This window comes from Protopterus annectens, chromosome 7.part0 (assembly GCF_019279795.1).
Source record: "Protopterus annectens isolate FY-2018-M chromosome 7.part0, PAN1.0, whole genome shotgun sequence".
Taxonomy (NCBI): Eukaryota; Metazoa; Chordata; order Ceratodontiformes; family Protopteridae; genus Protopterus; species Protopterus annectens.
Genome location: NC_056739.1, coordinates 87,554,639 through 87,576,668, shown reverse-complemented (window position 1 = coordinate 87,576,668; position 22,030 = coordinate 87,554,639). Strand labels below are relative to the sequence as shown.

The following is a 22,030-nucleotide window of genomic DNA, read 5'->3' as shown; positions in this document are numbered from 1 at the left end:
CCCATCAACAGATGCTAAAAAGACACAAATGTGTATACTAGCCAAGGGAATACTTGTTTCTTGCTCTGTCACTGCCAACCCTCTGAAATTACTAAGCAGCTGTGTGGCACTTAAAGGTTAGAAGAGAAAGTACAGCTTAGTAAGTTGTTGTTGCGTTTTTCGGCTTGTACAACTCAGTAAGTGAACTTACCATAATAGTATACTCATTTGAGTGATCCCTGCTGCAGTAGCCTGAGCTTTATGGGTTATATCCTGCCAAGGATATAACAGCCGGCCACCAGAGCTTCAGGGCACCTTTCATGCACCCAAACTGTCTGGCAGCTTGACCTGAGCTGATTAAAAGACACGTTTGGGTGCCAAGCCCTTCAGAGCCTTCCTGCTAAAAAAGAGAGAGGGAGAGTGAGCCCAAAAAGGAAAATACTAGGAACAAAAAAATAAATAAATAAAATAAAACAAATAAATAAATGCACACACACACACACACACACACACACTGGCATAAAAAAATCACCAAAAAACAAATAGGGTGGAGGGAAAGAGTGGCTGTTGCAGCACTGATCATTTGAGCATCTATTATTACAGTAAATTTACTTACACAACTGTACTATGTTCATCATATATTGATCAGTGTTGCAGTAGCTTGAGACATATGGGTACCTTACCCTAGCTTACTACATTTGGGAGGCTGAAGGAGAAGAGTCTGGGAGCCTTGGGGAATGATCCTTGGCAAACCTGGTCTAGACCTAGAGAACAGAATCAAACATACAGTGCTTTGTGAAGTATGCACAGTGGACCAAGCTGAAGCCTTGAAAATAGTTATAGAATCAAACCCTTTCCAAAAAGCTATAGATGAAGCCAAGGCCCTGGTAGAGTGGGCCTTGACCATGCTGGAATAGTTTGTTGAGGAGTATATAACAACAGGTAATAACCTTAGACAACCATTTAGAAATAGTCTGTTTTGCCATAGGCTATTCCTTTTTTTTTTTATCCTCACAAGAAACAAACAACTGATCAGAAGTTCTGAAAGATTTAGTTCAGTCAAGATAGTACTCGAGTTGTCTGTCAACATCCAAAGATTGGAGTATCCTTTCTCCTTCATTTTTAGGTTCAGGAAAGAAAACAAGGAGGTGAATAGTTTGCCTTAAAGTAAACCATTACCACTTTAGGCATAAAATAAGGTTTAGTTCTCAAATAAACCCTGTCCCTGTGGAAAATGAGATAGGTTTGACTTATCGTAAGAGCTTGCAACTCAGAAACCCTTCTTGCTAAGGTCAGAGCAATCAGTAAAACTGTTTTCTTCATGTTAAGAACCATATGTCAGCCAGGCTACCTGATTCAAATGGAGCAAGTGTTAGCTTCTCAAACACAAAATTAAGATCTGAAGAATGGTCACAGGTTTTCTTGGAGGCCTCTTATGCAAAACCTCTTTCAAAAACATTTTGACATGAGAATACATTGAAAGAGGAGGATGCATGGGCAGACATGCGGAAATGGCTGATAAAAGCACCTTGACAGAGGAGTAAGAAAGGCTATAGGATAGTAGCTCACACAAGTATTGTACAACCACAGAACAACTAGCCCTGAATAGGTGCTGTTCATGTTGTTGGTACCAACTAGGAAACCCTTTTCATTTGCTAATAAATGATTTTATAATAGCAGGCTTTATTGCCTCCATTAGTACCTGCTACACATTCTAAGCAAACAGGTATCTAAAGGGAATTAAGACCCTATCATCCAGGCAGTCAACTGAAGTTGATTGGTGGGGGGGTATATCTAACACCCCTGTTTTTGTGTGTGTAGACCCAGTCTTTGAGGAACTTTGTGGTAATTGTCCCTGATCATATCCCAAAGAAGGGAGAACCACAGCTGCTTGGGCCAGAAGGGAGTCACCACAGTAATCCTGGAGGACTGGAGGATTCCTTCTGAATCTTCAGAAGTACCCTGGATATTAGTGGAAAGGGTGGAAAAGCATAAAGGCCTTCTTGTATTGCATCTTGGAATAGAATCTTGCCAGCTGATTGTTCAGAGAGGAGGCAAAGAGGTCTACGATAAATTACACACAGATGGATCAAATCTTGGAAGACCCCTGATCTAGTTTCCATTTGTAAGGGTCTATTTTTGTCCTGTTCAGCTTGTCTGCAATAATTTTACTCTGAGAGAATGTAAGATGCCTGCAGACTGAGTTTGTGCTATGAAGCTATATCCCAAGCTAACGTGACTAGTCTGCGGGGGGGGGGGGGGTGACCTGTCCCAGCCCCTTGCTTGTTGATGCACCACATGACTGTGGTATTGTCTTTAACAACTTGAAGAGGTCCCAGGGTTGAAAGAATATTTAGAGAGTTAAATGTCTTGATTAGGGAAAACTTTTCTTTTATATTTATGTGCTTGCGTCTGTCCTTGGTGTCCCACACACCTTGCACTTTTATCCATACTGCTCCCAAAGCAAAGTGTGAGGCATCTGTGGTGACTGACTGCTTTGTAGCAGGGAGAGAGAAGGGGAGATATGGACTTAGGGATATATGTTGTCTCCACCAAGTGATTTCTGTTCTGACAAACGCCAGCCCTGAGATCTGAAAAGACAAGGAATGTTGGCCCTGGGGCCAAAAAGACTTCATATACTACTGTATCTTTCTTATGTGGAGTCTTGCCAGGAGTATCATGAAAATCATACAGGCCATGAGATCCCAAATCCTGAGGCATTCAATCACAGTTGCCAAAGTCTGAGAGGAAAACCTTTCCTGTGGAAGAAAAGCTCTTTAAACTGTGGTAACTAGTTGACATCCCAGAAACAAAAACATGTGAGGAGAGCTCAAGAAAGACTTCTGAATGTTCTCTTGGAATCCAGCTTGTGTAATAGATTTCTGACACTTTAAAAAAAGGCTCTGCAAAGATAAGCAAGTTGTCTAAATATGGAAGCTGTGGATACACTGTAGTCTGCAATGAGCTACAACTGAAGCTAGACACTTTGTGAACACTCTTGGTGCAGCAGATAATCCAAAGGGTAAAAAAAGGACTGATAATGTGATCTAGACACACAAAACCTTTCATTTAATGTCTGGATAAACAGGATAAGCATCTTTTAAACCTTATGTTACAAGAAACTTGAATGAGGAAGAAGAGATAACAGGTTGTGAATTGACATTTTTGAATTTGGCAACTATTACAAACAGGTTTAAGAAAGAAAGATCCAGAACTGGTCTCCAAGCATCTTTCTTTGGCACTAAAACATCCCTGAATAAAACCCCTTTCCCACCTAGGAAGGGGGAACTGGTTTTATCACTCCCTGGGACAGCATGTGGTGAAGGACAGGTGGAAACAAGAGTCTAGTTAGGAAGTTGAGAAATTACCCACCAGAAAGAAGGAATTTCCTCCCACTGCCATCTGTAACCTTGATGAATGATCTTCAGATCCCATTTGTCTGAAACTCACTGTTGCCAAAGAGAAAAGTGGAAATTCAATTCAGACTTTCTGGAAGAAAAATAAAGGTGCTGCCAGGATGGAAGGGGGTGGGGGAGTCATTCTGACTTATTGGACTGTCCTTGGTTTGGGGAATTTCCACAACTCTTTCTGGGAATCCCCTTGCCATTTCTTGTTAAACATCTGTTTACTTGTATTTTGTTTCTTACCAAAGTTAAATGAGGAGTTAAAGAATTCCTTGGAATTATTATAAAAGGGACGGATGAAAAATCTTAAGAGATTCCCTCTTTCAGCTTGCCCCTTTCATCACACCTTTTGATCACCTCTGCACCAGAGTAGCCAAAAACTAAATCTGTGTCCAAAGGAGAATTTAAAATCCCATTTTAACATCATCTGGGAGGTTCTGAGAACATATCCATGCAAATCTCCTCTAAACAGTACCAGTGGCCATAGCCCTTGAAGAAGTATCAACACAATGTAAAAATGAGTTGTGATTTAAACAATGTAAGAAATTAAATTATTTAAAGCTGATTTTTTCCTCATAAGAAGAACCTGCAGATAAAACATTTCTCATACTTTCAGAATTAGTTAGAAAAAAACTTAATATATGTGCCTGGAAAATTCAAATGTCTGAAAATCAAAGTTGTAGAAGCAAATACTTTTCCCCATACTTATCAATAATTTTCCCATCGATATCATAGAAAGAGCAGGATTACAATTAAGTAAGTAAGTAGCAGCAGAAGGACTAACTAAAGTTATTGCTGATGGATCATGTTTGGGAAGACTATATAAAAAACTGAAAAGACTGAGGAACTTTATACATCTTATCTGCATTTTTAAGGGCAGCTGGCAGACTGTCAGGAGAACTGCAAGCAGTAACACATACACACACATCCTCCAAAGCTGACAGAACTGGAGGAATGGGTGCAGGTTTTGGGAATTCCTTCTGTTAACAGTTCATAGTATTTTCTGATGGACTGAGAAACTTCGGTATTCTCCCACTGAAAACACTGGCACATTCTAGGAGTAGTCTCAGAGAAAGAGAATCCAGCACAGAGACAGTAAGAAACTTCTCTCCTCTGAGTCTAAATCACAAATTTGAGGAGAAAACCCTGTATCTGTCCTTCTATCCTCCTACCCAGATTCAGAATCTTGAATCTCTTCAGAAAAGGTGGTATCCCTCTTTCTTTTACTAGAAACTACAAGGAGAATCAATAGCCTAACAGACCCAGTAAACTACTCCTGTCTAAAGAAATTTGAGGAGTAGATACATGCTTAGTTTTCTGATTATTTTTGAAAGAAAAACTGATAGATGAATAGAATTGTTAATGATTAATGGCAGCAGCAGCTTCCTCCAGGAATGGGCAAAACATTCTGACAAAACAGATAATCTTCCCTCTTCCCTCTCCCAAAACCAGTAAGAGTGGCTTTCCATTGCCCACTGAGAGAACCCCAATAGCTGCAGAGAACGTGGCTAACTCCCAGTCAAAGTGGCTTTAGATACTTCACCAGAAGTATCTGGGGAAAAAGATTAATGGCTACAGCAGTCACCCGCCTATGGTTATAAGGCAAACTGCTAGCCTGCTGTGATAGCAAAGGCTGTTTGCTTAACTTTTTCCTTTTGTGGCGGGAAGGACTGACAAACTGTTCCATGGTAAAGCCAGAAATGGTACCTCTTTTCAGGGAAAAACAAGCAACAAATGACTGTAAAAATAAAGTCTTTAGAGGTCATTTTTTTCACACACAAACACAGTAAAAAGCACTTCAACAACACTTTGCCAGCTCCACAAAGTAAAATAAACACAATTTCTGTACAGAAAAAAAATGTTTTCAGTTATTTTAAACAACTTTTAAACGGACTGGAAATAAGAGCATTCCTGTTTACAAGTACAGTACAGTTTTGTGACAATCTGTTAAAACACACAACTTCTAGCTTTAAAATAACTTTCTTGAAGAGGAAAGTATTAGAAATAAACCAAACTTATTGAATAGAAGTTTTTTCCCCAAAGGGAACTTATCTGCCCAGCAAAGGAACAGCACAAATCTCAGGGGATCATGCTCTTCAGTGGCAGCAAAACTCAAAATGGTTTGGTGCCCAAACTTGTTTTTTAGTTGGCTCAGCTAAAGCTGACTGATGGTTTGGGTGCATGGAAGATGCCCTGAAACTTTGGAAGCTGGCTGTTATATCCTTTCCACAATATAACCCCATATAGCTATTGCTACTGCAGCAGTGAACAATTTGATGAACATCTAAATTACTGGTGCTGGAGGTTTCACTGTTAACTCATGATGGTCAAGTTGGCCAGATATAGTAGGTATACACGCAAATAGCTTTCTTGTTCCTTTTCATGTGGTTCTTCAGATTTTGTTATGATTCATATCCTCAGAAGTACACCTTTTTGGCCCATATTGATTTCCATGTGTCTACAGAGCACACCAATTGGAAGTCTAGTATTTTGCAGGCTTTTCCTGCCATCTAAAAGCTTTTCTTTTGTGGAATACATCAGCTGGCCTGGCAGCAGAGGGAACACTACATATAAGCTTTACAGTAAGCAAGGTCTGCCATCTTTGAAGATCCACTCTGACATCTTGATGTAGGTCCCAAAAAAGAGTTTGTCCGTGAAGTATGAAACTAGGATTTTCTCCCTCAATATCTCTTAGCAATAGAACACACAGAACCAGAAAGCTCACTGAAGGCACACACCAGATAATGCAGCCTTTGCTGCAGCATTTGTAGAATCAGAGGTACATCCTGTCACATGAAATTCTACTTTATACAGCAGAGCACTCCAAGGATACTGGAATGGCTGACATCTTCACCGGCATCTGCACCATTAAAGACAACCAAGAATGGGCCATAGGACTATAAAAGGAGGTTGGCAGAAGAATAACTTCTCTTGCTATATGAATCACAGAGTTTGAGTCTCTGTCAGGCAGAAAAGTGACAGGACAATGGGACTTTGGAAATATGCCAGACAGAAACGAGGACAAAATAATCAACCTTAGCTTACATCTCAAACAGATCAAATCACATTAAGAGGAGGTCTAAATAGGTGATCTGCATTTTTGTAGGAGGAGAAGCCAGTGTCTAGGCGTTTTTGCATCTGAAAAATGTCATCCTTAAGGATTTACTCCAAAGGAGGAAAACACATGCCTCCATGTCGGTCTATCCCAAGCAGGTGCTCTAATGCTTTCTGGGAAATAGATAACAATAAGAAGGTCAGTCAAAATAAGATTTTGTCATTTTGACGGCTTCATCAGCAGAAATGTCTTGAGATGGGGAATTAATGAATTAAAAAGCCTTGTTATTCATAACCATTTTAAATGTAGTTTCCTCAAATTCTAACCCAATGTAGGATTCATCAGGGAAAATTAAGAAGCATTCCTTCCTAGAATCCTTGTGTGAATAGAGTGGGGTGCCCAATCATAAAAATAGATGCACATTTATCAGTTCATGAGACTTGCACTGATCAGCTTCATTAAGCAAGTCTGCTACTTGTGCAAATAATGAGACATGCAGACCTCCTGAAGGGTTCCCTACAGATATCTTTCAGTCATTATTCACAAAGGTACTACGGTGAAGACCTAGCAAAGGCAAGGAGGACAATATGAAGACCTGAATGCAGAAAATATAGAAAGACATCTGACCAAGTTATCTATTGGTCAGTGACAGAGTTAATGGAGAAGACTCTGTGAGGCTGTACTCAGATCACACAACTAGTGCTGGAGCATCTACATTGCTGAACCTCATGTAAAGCCTCCCAAGGGGGAGGAATGGAGACAGTGAACCCCAGACTGCATTTTTAAGAACAAATGTCAGAAAGGTGCCTCTGCTCAACTTCCCTGATACCCAAATACATTACGATTGTTGTTGGACAAAGAACCAGGACAAGTTATACAGGCCTCTAGAGCCACCACAGACTTCCAGATAGAGTCCAACACAGAGTTCTTACACCTGGTCTCTGAATCCTGTGCTTCAGGCTTATCTACCTAATACTTGGTATCTCTCAGCAGAACTTCCATCCTGGCCTTATGCTGCTTACTACCTTCCACTGACTCTGCAGTGGCCAAGTTCTGCCTGCCAAGAAAAGCCTCAAGTTTCAATAGTTATCTTATAGAGGAAGTAGGATTCAAACCCTGGTAGCTGGTGACATTGTATTTGTCCCAAACAGAAAAGGCAATGCTTATGATGGTCCTTACTGAAAATCCAGTGACACCACGAATACTTCAATAGTTTGGGATTTCTCAACATTGTCTGTGAGCACGTTTCTAGAATGATTACGTGAAGGTCGAGAGAATAGTATGAGTGATAGGAAAGAACTGAACCATTGGAAGTGTTCATTCTCCAGTCCAGGAACAGGGACAAAAGTATAGGGGAAAAAGTAGTTCTCTCTGAATGTCTTCAGAAAGTTATAAAAGCCACATAAGATGTCACATATTTCTGTTTATACTCAGGAGTATATTCACTACAGAGGGCCAGTCAGAGTAAGACTGCTGTATTTTGTACAAACACTTTCTGAATATATTTTTTGGGAGGTGTAATTAAAGAATGACATGATTATCTTATACAGTACTGAGAAGCCGAACTTGCAGAAAGGTAGAAAACACGGATAGCCAAAGTGGATCTATATTCAATGTGAGAAAATAAACTTGGAGAGTAAAAGAACTCTGTGCACACACCAAAGACAATAACACATATAAACTTATTTTAGGAACAGAATATTAGCTAGCACCATCACTGCTGTTGATATCAGTCCACCTCAATATGCAGCAAGAATGGGATGTTCTTTTAAAGATAAATAATAATAATGAATGTTCTCATATTATACTCCCATGGGTTTGTGATATTTCTTCATCTGCGTACATCACCTAAAGAGGCACGTCTGGCAGTCATTATTTGGAACACAGAGTACATTTATAACACACAGGTGGAAGTTTATTACATAACCATTAAAAAAAAAAACATTTCAACCCCTCCAGTATAACAGGACACAGGTGTACATTAAATTAAGTATGACTACAGAATTAAGACTTTGGCATCTGCCATAACATTCCAAAGTACAGGTCTTTACCTCTCATTACTCAGAATTTCTGAAATGCCACCTAGAAAGTCCTGTTCTACACCTATAGAGAATGAGAATTCGGATAAAACCATATAAACTGAATTCTGTAAGCTGTTTCTCCCCTTCTCAGTGTTCTGCCTGCAGAATATCCGATGTGCATATATTACCTAAAATGCTATGAAAAGGCATATCCCCTCATGCAGTAAAATGCAATAGAAACACACGACTATGGCAAAAGCAATGCATTTCTTATAAGTAAAGCTTTCATATCTCCCAGTTATGAGGCATATGCACTTGTAGTAGACCAACGGTCTAGCCTTGACTCTATTATGTCACAAAATGAAAATGTTTTGTAATAGATATCATCCACCCAAAAAAAAAGTAAGTCTCATGAAGTCTGGCCTGACATGTTGAAATCTATCTGTTGTGAACTCATTAACCATGTGCACAACAAGCCCTATGAATATTCAAAAGACATGGATTCAACAGTGAACATGTCAAACATAGACCCATATCGTCATCTAAAACTGTGGTTCCACTCCTTTTTTATCTTCTTCTTTTGTTAATTCCAGTGATACAACAAACATTACACATTTAAATATTTTGATACAAAACTGCATTATGAACACAAAAGTGTAGCAGTACTGTGATACAAAGAATTGATAAGTGGTGAATGTGAGTCATGTAAATGAAGAAGTGCCGTGGAAGTTCATGGTATTGTGACCCAATGTGCCTTCTCACTTTGACAGTTTGCTGATAACACGTATCAAAGCTCCATTCTCATCCTTTAGCCTTTGGTTATCATTCTTCAGATCTGACAGTACCTAAGCAGGAAGATAAAAATAAAACAAGTGGAGCTATCAGTTAAGGTGAATCTGTAAAAAACTAATAAAGTTTAAGCATGTATTTTAAAAAAAGTAAAAACTGCAAGTTACTCTAAAATCATCTGAACATATGCAAAACATGACACTTAAAAATGGAACTGTAGAATTTCCATTCCATACTGCTTAAGTTTTTGTTGTTGATGATGTAGTTCCTTAGGCTTCTTGTATTGTGCCTGCTACCTCTGCCTGCTTCTTTAGCTGCAGCCTGTTTCCTGTAAAATGTAGTTTCAACAGGTTTTTGGGAGTAACCACAATCCCGCTGTGCCCTATCTATATCCTGTATAGGGTCAGGGTATGGCCACAGTTCTACTGTTCCTTATTTCCACTCTATACTAGAGTCAGGATATGGTCATGGTCTGGCTGTTTTTACTTGCAATGTACATGGGTCAGGGTATGACTATAATCACAATGTTCTTTATCTCCAGTTTGTACTAGACAATGATATGGCCATAGTCTGGCTGCTTTTATCTCTAACAAGTACATGGTTCAGGGTATATGTTCATAGGTTGGTACTAGGCTATCAGCCCTAGGGCCTATGCAAGCCTAGCCATAACAATTCCCTGGATATTTCTTCCCACAATATTTACTTCTCCAGGTCCCTGTCTAGCAGGGCGACTGACATGATCACCGGGGTGAATTTCCTATCTCCCATCCAATCATCAAGGTTCCTTTTGAAGAGGGCCAATGAGGCGCTCTGCTTGATATGTGTGGGCAGTCTATTCCAGAATATGGGGAGTCTCTGAGTCAGGAACCTATCCCTCCAGCATGTTTTGTTCATTGTGATAAGGTTTAGATCCCTGGAGTGTGTGACTGAGGGATTGGGATTTCTTTAAGTGGAGCATGTCCAACAGCTCAGGGTTTGACATGGCCTTGTATGTTAAGCAGAGATCGCCTCTGAGTAGACGATATGCCACAGAGTATAGCTGATGTTTTTTTAGGCGGTCAGTATATGGCATCTGCTTTAGGCCTGTGATTCTTTTAGTGAGGTATTTCTGTGGCCTTTCCAGCTGTTGCAGATGTCTTATGAGGTACATACCAAATGGGGCTCTATAATGGATCTAATGAGGGATGAGTACAGTGGGACAATGACCGCCTTTCTTCTGGATGAAAGGCCCATAGTGATGAGGTGTGCCACACAGAAGGATTTCCTGACTGTTGTGGCAATGTGGTTATCGAAAGTGAGACCACTGTCCACCTGTGTCCCTAAGTCTTTCATCACACTTTTGATGTTTAGTGTCCTGCCACCTATGTGGTAATTCATGGGTACATGTTTTTTTTCCAAAGGGGATAACTATACATTTCTTGGCATTAAGCTTGAGCCCATGGCTCTGGCACCAGGCATCTGTTTCTGTAAGGCCCTTTTGTAGAATATCCACATCATTTGGGGATTCAATAATGGCTCCCAGTTTGCATTCATCTGCAAACTTTGTTAGCCAGAGTTCCTTAGTGTTGGCCTGTACTTCAGAGAAGTAGATGCCAAACAAGAGTGGTGCCAGGACTGAACCCTGAGGTACTCCACTTGTCACTTGTCTGGAGCTGGATTTGGAGTTGGCTACTTTTACTGTCTGGGTTCTGTCAGTAAGCCAGTTAGCAACCCATCGAGTGATGTAGGGATTTATGCCCAGCTTAGTAAGTTTATCTAGGATTCCAGAGTGGGGGATGGTGTCAAAGGCTTTGGCGAGGTCCAGATAGGCTGTGCCTTACCCACGTCCACAGCTCTGGAGACTGATTCGAAGAAGTCAATCAGATTCAGGAGACAAGATCGGCCCTTCACAAACCCAAACTGGGTGGGGTCCAGTGTTTGAAGGTTGCCAATGTGTTTGTTTATAAGTTCCATGATAATGCATTCCATGCCTTTGCAAATCAGGCTTGTCAGACTGATGGGACGGTGGTTCCCAGGATCCAAGGTGGATCCTCCCTTGTGGAGTGGGATAACTGTAGCTGTGCGCCACTCAGTGGGCATGAAGCCTGAGGTGAGGCTATGATTAAACATGACACTTAGGTGAGGTGCCAGTTCATTTTGTAGTTCATGTAGTACACAGCCTGGGATGTCATCTGGTCCCATGGATGCTGTATTCTTAGCTTTGGAGAGTGCGGTTTCTACCTGTGTGGCTGTGATTATTGGAATTTGGCAATCTTTTGGTATTGAGATGGGTCCTTTAGGGGGTGAGAGTGGGGTGAAGTTGGCACTAAATCGATCTGCCAGGATATTGGCAATATCCTTGGGATCAGTATATTTAATGCCATTCTGTTGTAACTCAGAGCAAATCTGAGCATTGCCATTTAGATTCTTGGCATAACTATAGAATGCCTTGTGGCTGCCTTTGGAATCTTTGGCAATTTTATTTTTGTAACTAGCTTTTGAGGATTTTATGAGGGATCTCAGCTTCCTACTAAGGCTAGTGAGGGAGTTTTTTGCATCCTGGGATTTTCCTCTTTTTTGCAACAGTTTCTTCCTTCTGTTGTATAGTTTGTTTATAGCAGGGGACCACCAGATTGGCTTCCTTTTTTTGGAGAAGAGCATCTTGGTTCTATTTGGGATGGCACGATTCATGCATGAGTGGATGTGCTCGTACAGTGCCTTAGTGTAGGATTCTGCAGTCAAACTTCCAGATCCCGTCTGCATGGGTGTTGTGAAGTTTGTCACTTCTGACTTTAGTAGCTTGAAGCTGGCTTTGGAGAAATTTTTTAAGGAAGTTTCCTTACTGGGGGGGTGGGGGTGGGATGTGGATGTCAAGAGTGATTTGCTTATGGTTAGACCTGACCAATGAGGGGGTGACCACTGGTGTGGAGCATCTATCTCCCATGTTGGTAATGACCAGGTCTAGGATATTGGAGCCCCTAGCGGGACAATGGATTAGTTGATCCAGGGCATTGGAATTTATGAATTCCAAGAACCATTGGGAAAAGGAGTTGGTACTTGAGTAGTTTTCCCAATTAATGGCAGGGTAGTTGAAATCACCCAGTATTAGGGTGTTTGGGTGTATCTTAATATTTTCCAGTATGTTTAAAAAGGTGTAGTGAAAATCTTGGGGCATGGTTGGGGATCTGTAGCAAGCTACAATTTGGATTGCAGTCTTACCTAGTGTTAGTTGCACCTGGAGAATTTCAGATGCATTGTGTTGGGCAAATAGCCTGGAGGTGTGAATATCCTTGGTGAATATGGACACTCCTCCACCTTTAGTGTTTCGGTCCTGGTTTTGTGGCCGAAAAGTGTGGTAAGAATTGTAGCCTGGTATTGCAGGGGTGCTCTCTGCAGCCTTGAACCAGGTCTTAGTTACTGCACAGATATCGATGTTCTCCATTTTTAGGAATGCCTCAAGAGAGTGCATTTTGAGGTTTAGACTTCTAGCATTGAGTAGCATTACCTTCAGATTTTGCCTACTTCTATCTGTTACGGTGGTGGTTTTATCCTTTGAACCTTGCCTAAAAAGGCACTGTAGGGGTGGCAAGAGCTTTAGCCAGTAACCTGAATCCCAGGGGTGATAGGTGCAGACCATCTCTGGCAAAGCATCATGGTTTGTCGATCATGTCTTCCCAGGCAGACAAATACTGAATCCCCTTTGAATGACACCAGAAGCTTAGCCAATTGTTGAAGTCAATCATTTTGTCCTTATACTGTGGTATCATTCTGGGCAAAGGCAGGATGCTACTCAGGGCTAAGGTCATACCTGCCTGGGTCACATGATCCAAGAGCTCTTCCATATCTCTTTTCATGAAGTCCAGGGAGGTACGTCTCAAGTCATTCACTCCAGCATGGACAATGACAGAATCATATTTGTACTTGTGGAGTGACTTGAGTGCATGCGTTATGTGGCGGATCCTGGCACCCGACAGGCATCTGACTGTAATTTTCTCCTTGTTCAGTCTGGTGAGTGGGACATCAGTGTGCCTGACTTTGACTAAAGTGTTGGGTACATTGTCTTGCCTTAGGGGCTGTTGTTGGGTGGCACACTGGTGTTGTGAGCTATGTGTCACTTTGGTTGTGAATGGTGTTTGTTTGCGTTTCGGCTTCGGAGGTCCTTGTTGCTTGGGCAGGTTAATGTTAAGGGCCTCTGCATATGTGGGTTTAGTGTTGCTATGTGTGGGTGTTGATGGTGTGGGTTTTGAAGGGCTATGAGTTGCTTGAGGTGTGATGCAGGTGTTAACCTTCTCCTCTTGACTGTCTAGCACAATCTTGGCTGGAGAGAGCTTTGCTTCCAGTTTGGCTATGTAAGTGCATCTCTCGCAGGTTGTAGTGTTAGTTGGTAGGAGGAGAGGATTGTCTGTGTACATGAGGCAGTTGCCACATTGCCCCAGTATGCCCATATTCACCAGGTGGACAGGAGAAATCACCGGAAGCTGACCCTTGGACATGCCTGTTTAGGTGCTTGTATGTAAAGTTTAAGAGCTGTTTTCCCTTACCTTTGCAAGGTACTTTGCAATTATAGGCTGTTTAGTGCCTATGATTAATTTCTCCTTATTGACAAGGAGAGCTGAGTGCTTGTATCTGTTTCAGGCTTCCTAGTGCTTTCCAGCAGGTTCTAGAGCAAGTGCTAGATAGTCCCTCTGTTCTTTATCTTCAGTTTGTATTACAGTAAGGATATGATCGTAATCTGATTATTTTTACCTCCAACATAAAAAATGAAAAATCACAGGAATCTGTCTAGTTCTAATCTCACCACCATGAGTGTTGAGGAAAAAATAAAAAACAGAGAAAGTAGTGGTCTTTAAGCTTCGTTGATGAGCTCAGTCACAATAGTTTCCAAAAATCATGAAATCCAGGTAGTGTTCCAAAACAACAAGCCTTTATTCTTCACAGACAAGGAATACATATTAATTAAAAAAAATCAGAAATATTTTAACAATGTTAAACATATCAGCTTTTATATACTTTGAAGTAGGTGTGGAAAACATATTGTTTAATTTTAAACCAGCCTTTTCATGGCAAACAATATAAACAGGGCTATAAAAGTGCATTGTAGAACAGCAACTACCACCCCACAGACTACTACTGATTAGATCAAATTAAATCCTAGTTAAGGAAAACACTACCTATCTATTTGCAACCCACATTCCAAGATCAGGTATTAAGAAAAGCATAACATATACATAAAAAGATATACATAAATGACTTTTAACTAAAAATTGCTTTTGGCTAACTAATGCAATAAAGCCTTCATTAGGTCTGTGACAAGAACTAAAGTCAAGAAAAAAAAAACACATAGCTATCTAACAATAAACATAATCAAGCTAAAACACTATAAATATAAAATGCATCTGTCTATTAATAATCTAGTAAATATCCATCCATGTGTATTGGTGTGCATAAAAAACTAAGTTATTAACTTTTCCTTACCCCACTTGCTAGAGCTGCCATTGTCCATTCCTATCTGCTATCAACTCTTCTCTATGCCTCACCTCTATTCTCCAACTTAAACAAAACAGATCTTAATAAACTATCATCCTGCTATAACCACATTGCCAGATTTGCTACTGGCACAGCCTACCGGGTACACCACTGTCACAACCTAAATCGCCTAGGATGGCTTGAACTGCCAAGCCTACTGCAGTTCAACCAGCTAATACTGGCACATAAAGTCCTTTGCCAACCAGAAAATACACCTGCACTAAAAAATATTATCAGCCCCTACACCAGCACCCAGCCACTGCGGTCATCCACTAGGCTCCTACTTCAAACATACAAATCCAACTACTTGGCTGGGGCCTCTCTGTTTGCCAACTCTCTTGGAAAAATATGGAACAGACTCCCAGCTGACTTGACCTTGGAACCCTCACTAACTCAATTCAAAAATAAACTCAAGAAATACTTCAAAACTCATTGGTTATGTCCTTGCACTAACCCAGTCTAGTGACTTCTCTATTTCTTAGGTGCCTTACCTTCAACTACTTCTAACTTTTTTTCTACCACTCCATTTCAGGAAGGGTCAATTGTATAACTGCTGCTCAGTGTGTCTTAAACCTGAATGTAATGTTATGTATGTTTAAGTTTGAAAATAATGTTATGTTTTGTAAAGTGTTTTATAATAAGTTAGTACTATATGTGCTAAATGCTGGTATTGCTTATGACTGTAATCCTGCTTGAAACTAGCATTTACTAAATGTTCAATGTGTATTATTATCTTGGAGCTTTTCTCCCCAGGCTACTGCTGAAAATGGACATGTATCCAGTCAGAATATCCCGGTCAACAAATGTAAAACAAAATAAATAAAATAAATTTTATATATATATATATATATATATATATATATATATATATATATATATATATATATATATATGGGTCTACTTCTTTTGACCTAACTCCCATTTGCCTGACAACCATTTGCTTGAGACCAAATGACTGAAATTTCATTTGCCTGACACTTCATTTGCCCGACACTTCATTTCACTGACAAGTATTATCAGCAAGAAAATGGAATATGCCCCCTTCCCCACTGTAGTGCGACCCTGGAGTTAGAATATATAGTTGGGGGGTGAAGCCCCCACTTACTTTTCTTTTACTAAGCAATATTACATCAAAAGTTAACAATATCATATGAAATGAAGTGGGGGGCTGTGCCCCCCACACCCCCCCTAACTATATATTCTAACTCCAGGGTCGCACTACAGTGGGGAAGGGGGCATATTTCATTTTCTTGCTAATAATACTTGTCAGTGAAATGAAGTGTCGGGCAAATGAAGTGTCAGGCAAATGAAATTTCAGTCAAATGGGGTCAGGCAAATGAGTGTCAGGCAAATGAAAGTTAGGTCAAAAGAAGTAGACACACATATATATATATATATATATATATATATATATATATATATATATATATATATATATATTCTAAATTAACAATGACCCTATGCGGAATAGGCCTTTTGGTAGAATTATGCCATGAGGACACCCTAACCCAATAGAAGAGATAAGTAAGAACAGTTGCATTCTTACACCTGGGATTTCAATACAATTAACACCTGGGATTTCAATACAATTAAAGCCGTTATTAAGGAGAACTGAGTCATCCTCACTGACAGCAGCTTGTAAGGGTTCTAGGAGATCACCCTACTTTTGTATATACCAAGAGCAAAAGTATACATAGCTATGTGGGAAAGAACAATAAGGAACCCCAGGATGACATGAGGTAAAATCTGTGGGCCACCTAAAAATAAGGAACACCAGGATGACATGAGCTAAAAATCTGTGGGCCACCTAAAAATAAGGAACACCAGGATGACACAAGCTAAAATCTGTGGGCCACCTAAAAATAAGGAACACCAGGATGACATGAGCTAAACATCTGTGGGCCACCTAAAAATAAAGAACACCGGGATGACATGAGCTAAAATCTGTGAGCCACCTAAAAATAAGGAACACAAGGATGACATGAGCTAAAATCTGTGGGCCACCTAAAAATAAGGAACACCAGGATGACATGAGCTAAAATCTGTGGGCCACCTAACTGCACTTTCTGTGAATACTTGATGGGGTGTGACTCATTTGAGAGCTCATATCTTAAAAAGGTGGTGAAATCTTCAGCAGGTGGTAACTAATACTGAAAATGTTGTATACAGGGCCATGTAATGGACCGATCGACCCATTCTAGCTGTTGCCCACAGGGAGGAGACTTTATAGATTATGTGTGTGTGTGGATATATATATATATATATATATATGAGACAGAGAATGTGCACTGTATAGATTAATACTAGTCTCTTGACCAACAGATCATTTGTAGCTAGCCATTAAGAATCCCACTAATTACTATCCTTTCTTACGAGTAAATTTCACTACTTACCCCACCCTGTTCCATTGTTCCATGAGATGAGAGGTAGAGGAGACAGAGCTGAGGTGAATGCACACTTTTGAGGAGGATCAAGGAGCTACTCTATTTAATATAAAGGGGAAGTCTGTTTCAGAGAAGAGGAAATCTTTTACAGGGGTATCAGTCCCACCAACAGTCTCAGTTTATGATGTGGTGGAAGCTTAGTTGTCACAAGCAGATGTTTATGGTGTTATTTATTGCAAGCATGTAGGACATCACATAGGGTGGAACAGCTGAGGCTTTGTAGGAAAAGTAGAGGTCACCCCTTAAAAGTTTGTATGAAAAGGCAAAAGAGATGGTGCTTTAAGGCAGTCTGCATAGAACATGGAAGTCTTGTTCTTCATCTGCTTTGTGAGGAAGCTCTGAGGTTTTTCAAGTTGAGTCATAGACACATACCAAAAGTGGCTCCAAATGAAGCCCTAGATGGCAAAATAGAATCTAGTTGAAATGCTTGGTGAAAGTGTGCAACACAGACTATGCTGCTGTAGTACATATTTCATTAACTGAGGAATTTTTGAAGAAAGCTGTACAAGTGGCAAAAGAACTCTTAGAATGAGCCTTATGTTTCTGTAGTACGGGACAGTTGTGAGCAGAGCAAATACAAGGTATGCAATCAGAAAGCCACCTGGAAAGAGTGGCTTTAGGTACTCTGCAACCAAGCTTGTTATTAGCATATGACACAAAACTCAAAAAGCTAGGCTTGTATAGGCCTGATAGCCTAGTACCAACCTATGAACCTATGAATCTATGAATCCTTCCTAAAGAGTTTGATTCTGTGTAGGTAGAATCTTAGTTGTCTATGAACATCCACGGTATGCAAAACGTGTTCACCATTATTGTAATAGAATTGTCTCTGTGAAGAATCTGGAAAGATTATAACAGGTAACCCATGAATCCCTACTATTTATTGAAAGTTGGCTCTGTGACACCCAGTTGCCTCTAAACCCAAAAAATCTAATTTATTTATTTTTACTCACAAGCAATTTTCTCTCCAAGAGAATCTCTTAAAACTCATTCAAGCCTGTAGCACCTTTTTTGTATACTTCCACACCCATAGCTCCTTATACTTCCAGGACTCTTTGGGGTCTGGGTTAATTTTCTAAGTGACTTCCAGCTAATAATAGGCATTATTAGAAAATGCAAGCACCTATTAACAAAATGACACTAAGATTGTTAATCTAGGATGTCGTCCTGCAGCAGAGAAATTAATCACTGTTCAACATTTCTTATTCACATGCTCATATTTATGTTCTTATTTTCATAACTGAGGGCCCTACATGTTGGGATTGGTATGATGAGATATGCCATGGTGGGAGACAGGAAACTTTATTGTCAATGTCCATTTATATCACACTTTCACTAATATATTGCCTGTTCTTTGTTAGTAATTATGAAAATAATATTTCCATATGTACTTAATACTTCAAAACATGGGTGAAATTCTTGGCTAGGTTTATAAAGGCCAATAGCCTAGTATCATCCTATGAAACTACGAAACTATTAAAAAAGTGACTTACAAACTGTTGCATGACATTAGGTGAAACCTTAGATCTTGTTGAAGAAAACTGCCTTTCAAATTTGCACTGCAAGTTGCACATCTTGAGAAATATTCAGTGTTATTTCTTTTGCTAATTCCGTGTCAGTGCTAGCCACCCAGCAATGTAAACCTTGGCTCTAGATGATTGTCACTGTTGAAGTAACACCCCGACCCCATGTGCAAAAATAGGAAAAGGAGTTGTGGATGTATATTGATAATTGTACACGTAAGCACACGTTTTCATATGTCTGTAAATGTCTCAGTAAACTTGCATTCATAGAGGAATTTCTTGTTGTCATGTGAAAACTTATGTCTGGTTAACAAAAATGTTCTAACAATATATGTCTAGGTTATACAGCTTCCAAGATATGACAAATTGTTTGCGAATGTTTAGTAAAAAATATAATTTTGGGTTTGTGTGCATTGTAATACATTATAGGTTTTATGGGAAAACTATGAATGCACTGACTATCATCATTGCAAAGAATACTTCTTACTGACAATACTGCAGTTGGTACATTTTTAATAGCTTTAACTGTTCACAAAATATTTACTTTTGTTTCTTATTCTTTTTAAGTTTACTTTATAGAAAATGCTCTGGAATGCAAGATGTGTGTAGACATCTAGAGGTGTGACATTCCGTACCACTTAGGTAGTTATGAGTTAAACGTAACTTCCTCCAACTACACCAGAAATGAACTAGTAAACTCAGACAAAACTTTAGGGGATCATAAAGGATGAAAACTTGAAGTCTGATTTTCATCTAAAACACGCAGTTAAAAAAAAAAACATCAAAAACTTGGTGCCATTTGTAAGCTAAAGCCCTACCTTACAGATGACACTAGAAAAACAGTTGCACAACTTACCAACTCCAAGCCCACCTGTGGTGCTAACATTTTTTTATAAATTTACAAAGCACCCAATTCCACCTACTCAAACAATACTACAATAAACTAACATTTGCTGTTAATACCCCATATAGAATACACCACTGCTTAGCTCTAAAACAACTTCAGTGGACTGAACTGCAGCATACCTTAAACATACCTTATGTGCAGTACCTAAATGAGAGAATTGGCAGAACAAAGGGCACTCCTGAAAAAGTATGGGGGGACCGTTAGCCACCATCATAACTGTTCCTTGCAGAGATTCGTTATTGCAACGAGGGTCAAATGATGATCTGAATCTTGAAACCTTTGAGCCCTGAGCAGCCACTAAAGTATTCTCATATAAAGACAAGCAAACTGCACCAACATAATGGAGGAAGTCATTAACCCTATTACTCAGAGAAATAGGCCGAGAGTGGATGATCGAAGTGAAGCAGAGCTTGGATGAAGTCCCCTAACATTTGAATTCTGTTCTGAGTTAGAGACATAATGCAATTACTTGTATCCAGGTGGCATCTGCTGAACTGAATTGCTTGAGTTGGAGGAAGAATAGATTTTTCCTAGTTTACGGATATGCCCAAGGACAGAGAGCTGGATCAAGTAGTCTCTGACACTGAACAATTATTCTTTTATTGGTGCAGAGTCAGTTATTTAAATATGGAAATGCATGAATTCCTTTAGAACCAGAGGTGCACGACTACTACAGCCATGTATTTGGTAAACACTGGAGGGCTGTGGTGATTCCCAAGTGACTGGCTCCCAAGAGGAAGCTTGGATATCTTAAAGAGGCTTTTGTTAATCTGATGTGGAAATAGGAGTCATGGAGATCTAAGAAGCACATTCAGTTGTTTACATATAGGCAAGGCAATATTGATTGTACAGTGACCATCCTGAACAAGGTCTAAGGTCCTTGTTTTTCTTTGGAACCAAAAGAACTTTGAATAGAATCCCAATCTTGTTTGATCTGGTGGGACCTCTTGGATGGCTCTTTTTTTGAACTAAAGACAGAATCTCTCTTTCAGATGTATTTTTTGATGGGGTGGTACATCAGGAGGTGAACAGTGCATCTGGGGGGATAGGGAAAAGGCAGTTGTATAAACTCTGGATATTACCCTTTCTATCCAAGAATCCTGCATGATGGCCATCCATGTAGGAAAATAGAGGGATAGGCGATCTCTAACTGCCTCTAGACAATAGCAGATAATAGCAGACCAACAGCAGACAGACAACCATTCAGGGATGGCTACATTGCCTGACAGAAAAAGGTCAGCAATTTCCCTGATTTTGTGGACCCTCTCACCCTATGGTTTTACATCCATTAATGGGGTCACCTCTGCCATGGCTACCCCAGTCAGAAGTGGAGTCAATGAGCTGATGCCTGGCTTTAATAAGCAACAGAGATTTGGACACCCTTTTGGTTCCTATTAGATTACCTTTGTGGGTCTCAAACTTGACTCCTGCTTCAGAAAGCATCTTCATCTTCACATGAGGACCAAACAAAGATGATCCACCATAGGGGGCATTTACAAATGTTGTCCACAAAGTCAATCAGGAGAAGTCAAGCATGATGTCTTATGGTAATGCCTGTTCCTGCAGTAAGTGTCACTCCATTGGATGCTTTATGTACAAGTCTCATGAACATGATGGTGGTATTAAACAGTGTGCCCAGAGTGGTCTTTTATTGCTTCCTAGAGTCTGATGTGGGTGTGGGTGGTCTTTTCAGAGAGGCCAGTGCTTACTGCACTCAAGTCTTCCTGAAAACAATTCGTATGGCTGATGTAGTTCAAGGCCTTAAGTGCACAAGTACCTGAAGAATATACCTGGTTTCCTAACATGTTCATGGCCCTGAACTCCTTATTAGATAGATGAGCACCAGCTGTGTCTTCTGCCACCTCTTCTTTGTAGCCGCTACTACAATTATAGAATCCACCACCGTACCCTTGGGCCAAAACTGTCTGTCCTGGAGGGGTCTATGAATTTTATCAGGCTAATGGGGTACTGATTTGCGGGTGTTTGGTAAGTGCCATTATCTTCTAATGGCCAGATCAATGAGGAGGTCTGCAGGAGGAATTACTTAAGAGGTGAAGTGGGCCAAGCCATAACCCTCAAAAAGGACCTCTTCATCTGGAGAGGGTGCGACAATTGGCCAAGATTCCCTCTGCAGCATTAGTTCGAATATTCTACCTTTTAGAAGGGATTAGGGAGCATCCTCCTGACCTTCTAAGTCTGTGCCTTAAGTGTCCAACTCTAAGGGGGAGTCAATGTGCCTCTCTTGCACATCCTCTTTCTTGGAACATTAGGGGTGGAGAGTCAGACTCCCCAGAGGACTTATTCTGGAGCTGAGCAATTTTTTTAGGCCTGCCTCTCAGCTCTAACCAAATGATGCATGTAGGGGCTGAGAAAAAGAAGAGAGAAAAGAAGAAACATCAAGGA

General features: G+C 40.2%; 1 protein-coding gene across 6 annotated transcripts in view; it reads right to left on the bottom strand.

The window, feature by feature from the left end:
- Positions 1–8,327: 8,327 nt before the first annotated feature.
- The window catches only part of PPP1R12B (protein phosphatase 1 regulatory subunit 12B), a 1,629,528-nt gene continuing 1,615,825 nt past the window's right edge, over positions 8,328–22,030 (bottom strand). For all 6 annotated transcript variants that reach the window (XM_044076504.1, XM_044076507.1, XM_044076505.1 and 3 more), the window contains exon 11: positions 8,328–9,304. In XM_044076504.1, the coding sequence (XP_043932439.1) occupies positions 9,218–9,304 (87 nt within the window). In that variant the 3' untranslated portion in view covers positions 8,328–9,217. The remainder of the gene's footprint in view (positions 9,305–22,030) is intronic.